This window comes from Pleurodeles waltl, chromosome 11 (genome assembly GCF_031143425.1).
Source record: "Pleurodeles waltl isolate 20211129_DDA chromosome 11, aPleWal1.hap1.20221129, whole genome shotgun sequence".
Lineage (NCBI taxonomy): Eukaryota > Metazoa > Chordata > Amphibia > Caudata > Salamandridae > Pleurodeles > Pleurodeles waltl.
In genome coordinates, this window is record NC_090450.1 from 967,315,908 (window position 1) to 967,328,091 (window position 12,184).

At 41.8% G+C, this 12,184-nt stretch overlaps 1 protein-coding gene across 4 annotated transcripts in view; it reads right to left on the reverse strand.

Annotated features, from left to right (window-relative positions):
- DGCR2 (DiGeorge syndrome critical region gene 2) overlaps window positions 1–12,184 on the reverse strand; it is a 213,046-nt gene that overhangs the window by 136,231 nt on the left and 64,631 nt on the right. For all 4 annotated transcript variants that reach the window (XM_069215196.1, XM_069215194.1, XM_069215195.1 and 1 more), the window contains one exon: window positions 6,453–6,575. In XM_069215196.1, coding sequence (XP_069071297.1) covers window positions 6,453–6,575 — 123 coding nt within the window. The remainder of the gene's footprint in view (window positions 1–6,452; window positions 6,576–12,184) is intronic.

Genomic DNA, 12,184 nt, shown 5'->3' on the forward strand with positions numbered 1-12,184 from the left:
TATGAAAAAAACAGCACCTCATTTTGTTCCTTTACTTCAATCTCCTCTTTAGCAAGTGTTTTCAGTTTTACAGCTTTGATTCAATCAACATGGCATTCAGTGGTGCCACACTGTAATATCTGCGTTTTGACCACTGACTCCATGTTGCACTTAGCCTAGCAGCACACCGTCACATTAGTGACCATCAACTTCATTTTGCCTATTGACTTTATTTTAGCATTAGCCACCGCCACGTTAAAAGCTGAAAATATTTTTCCATGCTCACATTATACAAGGCGCTCATGTGTTTATTCTGCGTTTTCTTTCTCACCAAGGGCTTAGGCTGATAACAATGTACTAGAATGATGGTTATGGTACAGCAGGGAACGGTTGTGTTGAGAAAGAGGGCATCTTGGGATCTTGGCCAATTCCTGACGTGTTGTTTTCAAAACTGACCTGAAGTAGCCAGCATTTTTTAATACTAAACTTATGGAGTGGGAGGAGGTTTCTAGAATTGTCCTCTCGTTTGTTTAAAGTATATAAGAGGCTGAGACCAGATGGACCGGGGAGTGACAGATCTCAGACATGCTCAGGATGCTGAAGTCTGTCATCCTTCCTGTGAGGATAATTGATCTCTCTCTCCACGATCGATTCTGGGATTTGGCAGTCTGATGCTGATAAGGAGGGAGATGACGCAGATTTGCCCGTGCCTCATGGTGAAGCATTTTTTAATTCTTGTTATTTGCTTTGTATTGTGACATATATACAGACACATTTGCTGTGTATACTGCAGTGGAGAATCATTTGTACATGTTTTTATTTCATTGCTGTGACCATTTTTTTAAACGTGTGCTTTCAGCATGCTAATCTCCTCTACGAACCTTGCAGAGTGATTTAATAAAGGTCTTCTTTAAACTAAGAAGCTCATTCCAGGGATTTTTGTCGGTGCATGAGTGTTTCATCTCGGTCACTAGAGAAGCAAAACACACACTTGTCATAAATACATAATGTTAGTACTCTAGTTGCTCACAAACTGTGGTGAAGCTGCAGTTGAACAATAGGGAGTTATCTGACAGACAGCTAATGGTGTTGAAAGTATATTTTACAGCCATACCACATGACCCTGGGATTCAGGGTGGGCTCACTCTGCCCTCCAGAAGGATATTGGAATATTTAGTGCAGATTTGCCAAACGGTGCCAAAGTTATTAGCAAAACCAAAATGGTCTTTCTATGGAAACTCTACCCCTACTGTGAAAAAAAAAAAAAAGAGAGAGAGAAAAAAAAAAAAAAAAAAAAAAAAAAAAAAGACTGGCTTCTTTGCCAATGTCACCCTCCTTTTTGCCTCCTTTTAGCACAACTAAAAGTAGATTTTCGATTGACATTGCACTGAGGCCTGCTAATCAGACCTCCGTGCCAGTGCTCTTTCCTTAAAATAAAGTATGTCTGATTGTTTCACAACTGGCACAGGACTTTAGCACCTGTGTAAGTCCCCAGTAAACTATACACCTGGCACCTAGGGCATGGGCACTAAAGAGGGTCACTAAAGGCTGCAGCATACCTTATGCCACCCAAAGGGACCCACACTCAAACTACACAGCCTTCCATCGCAGACTGCATGCCAGGGTGCAAACCCTAAGTGAAAACATGACATGGAAAACTCATTGTCTGCCATGCCAAAGTCATTTCAGGCATTATATTTAAGTCACCCCTACAGCAGGCCTTAAGAGCCCTAAGGCAGAGTGCTTTATAATACATGCAAGGGCATATCTACAAAAGCAGATAGGCCCCTGGAAGTCTAGTTATATTCCTAGACATTGCAAGTGACTGGGCAGCCATCCTAAAGCATGCACTGGACACTGGTCAGCATGCGAAACCCAGCTACATGATGGCTGCACAGAGGTGGCATCAAACACCTAGTCTTAATAAATCCATACTGATGCCAACATTGTATTTATTATGACTGGCACCCAGAGGGAACCTTAGAGTTGCCCCCTAAAACCTACTAGTCTTCTAGTGTGTTGGCTGACTGGTATCAACAAGCCTGCCACCACAGACTAGTTTCTGATCCTCAGGAGGTGAGAGCTTCTGCTCTCAGAGGTCAGAAACAATGCCTCCTCTGGCAGGAAGTGTTATCACTTCCATCAACTGGATGGCTAGTAAATCTTTATACGAAGGCCAGGGACTTCAAAGTCCCTACCAACTTCGGTACATGACCACAGCTTCCCCCAGACCTGGGAGATGCAACCCAGTGCCCTGTGGCCCATTTGACACCAGGAGAGGCTGGAAAAATAGTTATTCAGGAGATATGTCGCACTGCCAGGCTGGACTCCCCTCCAGGGTGACCTCCCCGAAGTGAATACTAATTTAGGAATTCCACCATCTTGTGTGTGTTGGAATTAGCGATTCTGTGACACGGTGATGCCCACTCCCCAAAGGAAGTGGTCATCTAGGGGGTGTAGTGAGCCCAGGGATAAGTAGCCCATTGGCTACTACCCTTCACTTCCTCATCACCCTAAATTGAGTGCTTAAGGGACCCCATGATACCAGGACTTCAGATTTCAACGGACAAAGAGAAGGAGTGGACTACTGACGCAGCAGCCGCCCAGGACGAGGTAACCATGCTCCTACAGGTCAGATCTGTTCTCCCTTCAAGTGTGGGGACACCAAGACCGACCAGAGTCGCACACCACCAACAGAGAGGGTGCAGGACCCCTTGCAGCAGCCAAGGCTTGTTGTGTCCAGTCTGGACACAAACGCTGAAGAAAACTAACCTGCACGTCAAGAGAATTCAAGGGCAGTGAGACCCACATCAAGAGTGGCCAAGCTGACCCGCTTGCCCCCCTTCTGCAGAACCCAAAGCAAAGAAGGAGTCACAGACCACTGCCACCTAACAACTAAAAGTGCCTCTACACCCGTGCCCCACAGCCAAAGTCAGAGGGAAGTGAAGGTGCCCATGGGGTCCTGAGACCCAAAAGAGACGAACCCATTCTTGGGTCTGCCCAGACTGGACTTCTAGTCGCCGCCAGGAGTATCTTTCTACAGGCCCTCCTCCAACCTCGAGTGACTCCAGCACACAAGCCCAACAGACCCCACCACACCCCTGCTCCCCAGCCCGAGGAGAAGTGGACCAACAGTATCCCTAACATCCCGAGCATCTCAAGGGTCAAGCCACACAACCCCCTAGGTGGGATCACCAGATTGAAACCCCACCCCCACAGTCCCTGCTTGCAGCCTCTTTCCAACCGAACCGATCACCACTGAAGTGAATGGGGCACCTGACACCGTAACATATCTGTACCAGGGCACCCCTGAGCCACCCTCCCGAGGTGACCAGTTGGTGTGGCCCTCGGAAGTTGTGCCATACTCATCTTAAGTCCTGAAGAGCAGTCCTTAAAGTTGCCAACAGGATGAAATACTTATTTTTCACCATAGGATAACATTACTGCTCCAGAAATTGCACTGTCTTTTGAAACATAAAAATTGATATTTCCAAAAGTACTTACCTGAGCTGATGATCTTGGTATCATAGATTCATTTAAAAATAAGTGTTATTTTTATAAATTGGTGTTGGATTCCTTTATTGAGTGTGTCTTAGTTACTGGCTTATGTGTGTGCAAAAAATGCTTAACACGGTCCTTTAATAAGCCTAGCTGCTCGCCCACACTACCACAAAGGAGCTTTCAGAGTTATTATTTTAATTATTCAATCTCATAAGATCATAATACCGTTAACTGGCCGTGGTACACAACATCTTTCTCCTGTTCTACCATGGAAATCAACAACACGGAACAGCTACATCCAACTGAGCAAAGCTGTAAAGAAACTACCAGTGTACATGGAATACGCTTGGCTATCTCAGCAAGCACTGGCCACTTACATTTGACAAAGTCAATGAAACACATAAAAGCTGTTTTCTGTTGCTTCAGCAGCTGTCGAACAGATATTCTCCTGGACTTACTTCAAGAACAGCCCTCAGTGGCTTATCTCAACTCAGAACTGATTCTACAATTTTTATATGAACAGCAAAATGAATATACTTATCCCTTTTACAGGCATCTACTTGTGACAGAGCTGAATCACTCTGGTCATATATTAACTCAACTCAGGATGATTGGCTTTAACCCTTGTTGTTTTTCAGGCTCCATGAAGGAGCGTTACCACAGACATAAGTGTCTCAAATGAGCAACCAGTTGCTGTTCCATCCAGCATCTCAACTGTTGTCCACGAACATGCTGTGTATGGATTCCACAAAGATCATACGTGTGCTGCATGTGTATCCTATGATGTCAACATGTCCTCTGACAAGAAGTGAACTCAACCTGTAAGTCAACCAACGAACAACAAACAGCATTTATCAAGTTGTAACGCAAAACCCACATGAACTAAACTGAAAAGATTTTTTTCTTTTAAATGGGCTCTTTATTTTTTTTCCACTTTAATACTGCTCATTTTAATCTGGCGTATGCCTATTATCACTGGTATGTCTTTTCACCAACACGCATAACTAATTCCAGATACTTTATGAAACACGACTTTGTTCTCAGCTGTAACTCAAGGATTACAAATAAGCATGCTTAGCTATGTGAACCATATACTGTTGCATGTGTTTATCTTCCATCGTTACAATGCATTTATTGTCTCATATCAAACATATTACAACTATGTTGCATATGGATGTTTTAGATGTACATTATTTTTAGACATTAGTTTGAGAGCATGAATTCTCTACCCATCAGTCACCTTCCCATTGGATAGACATGCCCATATGAAGTGACATTCAGATGTACAAGCCAGGGATTTCATGAAGTCCCTACGGTCGGTCTCTATCTTAGCTAAGCCCGGACTACATATAGCACATGGATGCTGCCATGTTCTCCATCTCGGACACTGGACATCACCATGTCCCTTACATTTGCAGAATCATTATCATGTCTGTGATAGCACTGGTGTCGCCAGACCTTTCCTTCCTAAGGACTGTGATATCACCAAATTCTCTGTTCAATGACAGATACAATATCTAAGGAGACAACCGTCTGGGTCAAATGTTGACTCTCCATCATGTCATGAATATACAACCAATATAGATATTTAATCAAAAGCGTGTAGTCTCTTCCCCCATATGTCCGTGAGACCGCATCAGAAACAGACTTTGATGGTTATAATCTATGTGTGACATTACTGGACTACGATATGATTTAGGATTTAAGGACTGTAATTAATTCATTTGGGAGAGCGGTCCTTCACTCAGCTGACCACCAAAGATTGACAGACTATCTCCCCCACTACCAGAGCACTTCACAATTCACAGATGACATCTTGCTTGAAGCCTAAAGCAGATAAAGCCCAGTCACGGAGGAAGACCACAGTGGATGTTTTCCCTTCACAGGAAATACTGTCTTTGCGCCTCTACTGATAAAGACAGCCTTTGTAGTCAACACAGTATGCAGTGCGCCCCTTCTCCCTATGAAACTTTAGAGTGCAAGTTCCTGTCTTTCATGCTCCTGGAGTATAGCGCACAGAAATAGGCAATAGTGTACTAGGTTGTAAATAATATATTTTAAATGATGTTTCATCAATGCTGCAAATGTTCAATTTATTCTTGTTTCTTGTAACATGTCTCATTGCTGTTTTCATAATTCTGTGTAGTTTTAAATGTACTAATAAAAAGATTGTTTCTGTAGTAATAAACACTTAACATCAAGTGTTCATTCTTCTTAGTAGTGTGTGTGTGTGTGTGAGAGAGAGAGATACTGTGAATGACAAAATGAGTTTGCTACTGTTCCCACAGTGTCCCTGATCCCTTCATGGGACTGCTAGTAACTCCAGAGCAATGCCTCTATGCTAATTACACACTGAACAGTGTTTTGCAGGGCTACAATAATATGTCTTTCACGCTTAGCATTGGTGAATCGAACCAAGTTCACCTGTGTCACCCAGGGGATGGAGGGTATCCCTTATAAAGTTACACCAAAATCGTGATTTACACAACACCAGAGGCATACAAACTGTAGGAGGATAAAGCGACATAAGAGTTCCCTAAATGACAGCAGTAGAGGGATACAAGTCAGCAATCAAAAGGATCATAAAGAGACTTTGCTCCATGGAGAGACAAAGAAGAGGGGGAATGCAATCCAGCCTATAAGCAAACAAACAAATATAAGCCTAGTGCAAGTTCACAATAGATCTTTCACAATCGGACAGTTCTGGTAGGTCAGATCTAAAAACCTGTTTTATTAAAATGGGTAATTACTATTTTGGGGTGAGTGAGGAGGAAAAAAGGTACCCAGTGAGGCAAAACCAAGGCTCCATCTTAGCCACATGAATGACCAATCAAACGGGGCACAGGGAAGTGTACGGCAAATGTGAAAATACAACAGGAACACTTGAAGTGGATACCAACAATACCAAACACTCTGCTCAGTACAAAAATCGTAGACGTGTCAGGTAATAATAAAAAGTAAAAAATTTTTACCTGGGCAGTTGAATTCATCACTTCCGTCTTCACAGGTAGGCCATCCATCACACTGCCAGTTTATGGGGATGCACTGAATGGTGCCACTGTGACAGGAAAACTGACCAATGGTGCAGCGCAGCTCTGTAGTTAAGAAGGAAGAAAATTACCATTCAGAAAACACAGGAGTTCAGTAAGTAAAATAGTGCTCGTTTTTTATATTGCACAGGAAGGAGCCACATTTAAAAGGAAATAAATTTAAATTGAAACATGGTACAGTAGCTACACCACAGTACTATATTTTTTATTAAGCAACATTTAAGAATCATACAAAGTCTAAGAAGCATACAAAATATAAATTCTATCAACACAAAAAGTTATTTAATGTAGGGAACATATTGAAATCACAAATACAGGAGAAAACAAAGAGTGACGAGGGGCTCATCACTGCACTGGCCCAAATTCATCTCCAAAGAACTTGTTTCTATGAAGTCAGAGGACCATTGTCTGATCTTTTCAGCTGCACTGTTACAATTTCTCTCCTGAATCAAAATTAACCCAGGTTGTAAAAACATAAATAACCAGTTGCATTGGATTTGTGAACAGAGTACAGACAAAGCAATAGTAAACAAAAGTAAAATAAACATATTGAGGGAACTACTGCAGATTGTTTCACATCACAGGTCAATGGCTTAGAGTACGATTACTAAAATGATCATCACAAAGGGATTCGCTCCAAAAGCAATATGTTAAATGTTATAAAGAGGAGCTTGCAAGTAAAGAGGATGAAAAATATTTTTTTCACCAGCATCAGTCTTTACAGGAAGTGATATCACAGGTCTGTCATTACCTGCCTCCTCACCTACGTTAGTAAACTCTTGGCGTCCCACCACTCCGGCATAAAGACAAAGGTGCAGACACAAACAAGGGCATCACCTGTTTGGACCTCCATGGGCATACCATAGGAAACCCTGCTCCAAGTAAACGGCTTATTCATGAGTCTTGCAAGAACAACATTTCACACCAATCCCACACTTGCCACAATCGCACACTTAACACCTCGAACCTCATCAATATTCCACCCACTGAAACATGTCACCAATCAGCTTTGATACACAATCTGCAGTTATACACATTCCAGACATCGCTGACAACACTCAAAAACAACGTAGATGCAATTTTCATTGTTGCAACTTGTTTACACCCTCCTTCACACACATTTTGGGCTTCCCAGGAGGTTATAACATGCAACACAGACTACAAATTCTAAACAACGTGTCAACTTGCATTCAAACACAAGATGTCCTGACCCTGAATACTTAGCAACAATCAAACCAAAGCCTTCCAACCTCCTCTTCTGCCACTTCCCCTAATTTCCAAAATCGACTCATTTGATCCACAAACCAAACAAGCACTTCCTATAAATCTCATACCTCACCACCTCAGCCTTTAGCCAACACCACCTATCCCACATTCCTCGAAGACTACAACCCCTCCTCCCCCACACCTCCAAAACGAAATGCACACAAGTCTTCTACACACTTCTCCACAAACTAATGGAAACAACTCATCAATAATTCAACCCACTCCAAAGGAAAAGAAAACACTGAGTATATGCTATCAGCATCCCCTTATTTCCTACTGTCGGATGGCTACAGCCCTGGGCAGAAAACTCTGCCATCCTCTTCCACGCTGCATCAAGGACACCAGAAAAGAGGAAAAATAACCTCCATACCCTTCATCTCCATCAAAACAATTTACCTGGAAAAATCCAAGAACAAAAACAACCTTCCAGATCACTTCCATGCAACCACAGATGTCAATACTTTACCAAACGTATATTGCACCACTATGAGAATTCACATCATACGCTATGCTCCATCAAAACTCAATCCACCCAGCCAAGGACCTCAACGACTTGGAACACCTAAGGGTTTAACAAAAAATAAACGTACCATACTAAAACAGGAAAAGAAATGGAGACCATCAAATCTCCAGGATGACCTCACCCTATTCAAAACACTCCTAATTGTTGATCTCTCATCATCATAGCTAAAGCAGGGTGTAGAAGTCTTATAGATCGACGCCCGGTACATATTGTTTGAGGTCTAGTACAACAAGAGTTTATGCTTACTTTGTCCTTGGGATAAGTAGGGCCAACCCCCTGCAGAAGAAACCCCTTGGGTGCCAGTTTACAGTACAACATTATGGAGCAGAGAAGGGAATGGTCTACAGTTGAGGTAGTGTGTGTGTCCATATGTTAGAAGTTCAAACTTTTATTTATGGTCCATTAATGCAAAGTCTTTGTTATTAGGATGAGCGCTCTATATAAATGTAAGCTCAGACCGCACAACTGACTGTGGTTCCAGTCAAAAATAATAATTATGTGTACAGATGTTTGCAACGTTTAACAATATGAGACTGTGAGATAAAGCTACCAGAGTGCTCTGATTAAATGAATATTTGCAGAAGCTTGAAAGCACGGTTGAGGATTATTTGCTTTCAAAATAAAATGTTCAGAAAAAAAAAAATGCAACTAGGAAACAATGTTTTGCTAAACTACTGTAAAATTTGGGTGCCATTTCTTTGAAGCATCATTTAGTAAAATGCATTGACGCATGATAGTATTTCCCAAAAAATATTAATAGTGGAAAATCAATGTAAACAGTTTCAACAAAATTATGGGAAACATGAAAATAAACAAGCACTGGCAAACCCAATGGACCAGACAATGGTGGTCAGTCCTTGGTTTTGTCAATGCGTGTTACGTTTAAACATGGCTTTTGTAGAACTTTATTGTTGTAGAGCTGCTAAGCACTCACCATTATAACAAATAGTGGAAAATCAATGTAAACAGTTTCAACAAAATTATGGGAAACATGAAAATAAACAAGCACTGGCAAACCCAATGGACCAGACAATGGTGGTCAGTCTTTGGTTTTGTCAATGCGTGTTACGTTTAAACATGGCTTTTGTAAAACTTTATTGTTGTAGAGCTGCTAAGCACTCGCCATTATAACAAACACTAGCAAAAAGCAAAAACATTTGTTGGTCTCAAAAAGCACACATTAACAAAGAAGTTCCTGGTACTGAACAAAATTACTTTGTGTGCCAATATCCTCCTTGTGAATGAGCATATTGCTATTATTTACTGTGAAGCCAGCAGATATATGGAAAGAGAGAATTTTAATAAAAACAAAAGGCCTTGGTTAACACCAGATCTAATTAGAAGCCCAGTTCTAAAAGCCACAAAAGTGGATCTATGGTATATGTTTTTGCATTAGTGCATATTAACGTATTTCATGAACTCACGAGAATTTACAGAAGTAGACCAGAAAATCATACTCTTAATATATTTGTGAACTGTATTTTAGCACGAGTAAATACGGATATGCAGATTTACTAAAGTGAAAATCTGTTGAATGTTTACAAGTTCACTTTCCCTTCAACATCTTTCAACCTCCCCTCCCCCCCCCACGGAAGAAGCTTTATTTCTGGCCTTGTCAGGAGTAAATGTCCAAACATGCACGTTAGTAGGTTTGCAAAGAATCAAATGGGCATTCCAACCTTGGAACTGTTGATTATTGTTACCTCCAACCCCAGTATGTAGATCTGCGTAAAGGAGGCAATATTTCAAAATTGCTGGTAGACTCAACTCCATGTAAAGCTTTTTTTAATCCAGTCCTACATAAGGAGCTCTCCATTATCCTGAATTCTCTCAAGGCAGCCTGCTATTAACACACCCCTCTTCCTTCTTCCATCATTTAATTGCTCAAAGCAGAAACTCCCAAACTCTTACTCCAAATTATTAGCACCTCTCTAAGTGAAGGGAAATTCCCAGATGCTTAAGACAAGTCAGATCCTCCCCCTGCTAAAGGAGCCATCCCTGGGTCCAGTCAAACTCGCCAATATCTGAACTAATAACCACATCCCATTCACAGGGAAAATCATTGAGAAAATAGTTGCCACCCGACTACAGGAGCACATCAGGAGTAATCTTCTACAGGACTACGAATATGGCTTCAGACCACACTGCGGCACGGAGACAGCCATACTTTAATTAGTTTACAATGCCTTCTCTGTGGAAACAGAAATGATCTCTGCCACCTGGTCCTGCTCAATGACTCTGCAGCCTTTGACACAGTCCATTATCTGCTTTGATTAACTCCCTGAAAACACCCATGAACTGTTCATGCACTATCTTGAAATGGCTCAGAACTCTACTCACCAATGGGCACCAGCTTGTGCAAATACATACCACATGATCACTGACACTCAGTCTCCTGAAGAGTTCCCCGTACCTTTAACCTCTACAGGGAACCTTTCAGATTTACTCTTGCTGACAGCAGCATCAAGATCCAGCAATACATCAATGACACTGAAACAAATCTAAAAATGTCCAGACACCCCTAAATTCCACCTCAAACACATCCAATCTTAGATATCAATTGACCTTCTGGAGCTAAACCTGACAGACTAAATTTCTACTGTTTGCTAACAGCAGCAACCAACCCCAGATTCAAGCCTGCCTCTCCAACTTAAATCTACTAGGCTACACCGCGCAGCTGACATACCATGCATAATCTCTGGGATTCATCCTAAAGACAGACTTCTCACTGAAGCAACAAAATGGAAGCAAAACTAAAATAGCTTGGTTCTAACTGTCTGAATAAAAGAAAGTGTATCAGTTTCCCCAACATATGAGCCTTGGTCTTTTTCCATCTTGAAGGAGGCAGGCCACTCCTCATCTGTATCCTCAATACACTAGCACCCCGAAAAGTATCCAAGATGCAGTTCCATGGCTCAATGAAATTAGATCACATAATCGTAACATTAAAAGCCCTACACTGGCTTCTTCCTCCCAGCCCTGATCATCTTCAAGACAAGATGCATCACTTGAAACCTTCAACGAGAGTCCAGCTTATTTGGCAAACAAACTAGCCACCAGATGCCTGGATATCACTAGACCGGAGATAAGAGAAAGCAAGGAGGAATAAAAAGGAATAAAAAATAAATAAAAAAATTAAAAATGTTTTTAAAAAAGCAGGGTTCGCTTTTTCTGTTCATGTTCCCATAATCTAGAGCAGCATCCCCCATCCACATCAGATCAGTACACACTTTCCTACAAGTTGAAGAAAAAAAAAGCTGAAGACAAACCTCTTCAAAAAGAAAAAAACATCCCTGACCTTTCCACAATAATTACATCTTGCTTGGGTCGGTGACCCTGTTCAGAGCTCTGTTGCTCTCAAACTTAATTTGAGCTCTACAACTACATACACATATGAAGTCAATGCCTTTGAAAGCCTTTCCCTATAATCAGGGATGCCAGAGAACAAGCTTTTAAAGCCAATGAATACGGTTTTTAACCCTCTTCTAGAATAACCCCAAAGCTGGCTTCTCAAGTATGCTGGCAAATGCGCTCTCAAACATTTTGGTGATCCTTTTTGAGCACCTGGAGTCATGTAGGTAGTTTCTTAGAAGCACCAGACAGCTACCTGACTACCTGCAGGCACAGCACTGCCCAAAGACCCTACTGCACATATTTTACAAAGGTCTTTTACTGGTCCTGGGGTGCAGATTAAAAAAAAGTCCGTAGCCTATGTCTGCAGACTACTAGTTCTCATCTCTTAAAACAGGCAGTGCCAAGGTACCAAGGGGCAAGCCAGTGGCAGAGGTAGAAGGGAAGTAACTACTGCTATCTTACGTCCATTGTAGTTCTCTCCCACTTCACTAGTAGCTACATGATGTACTCC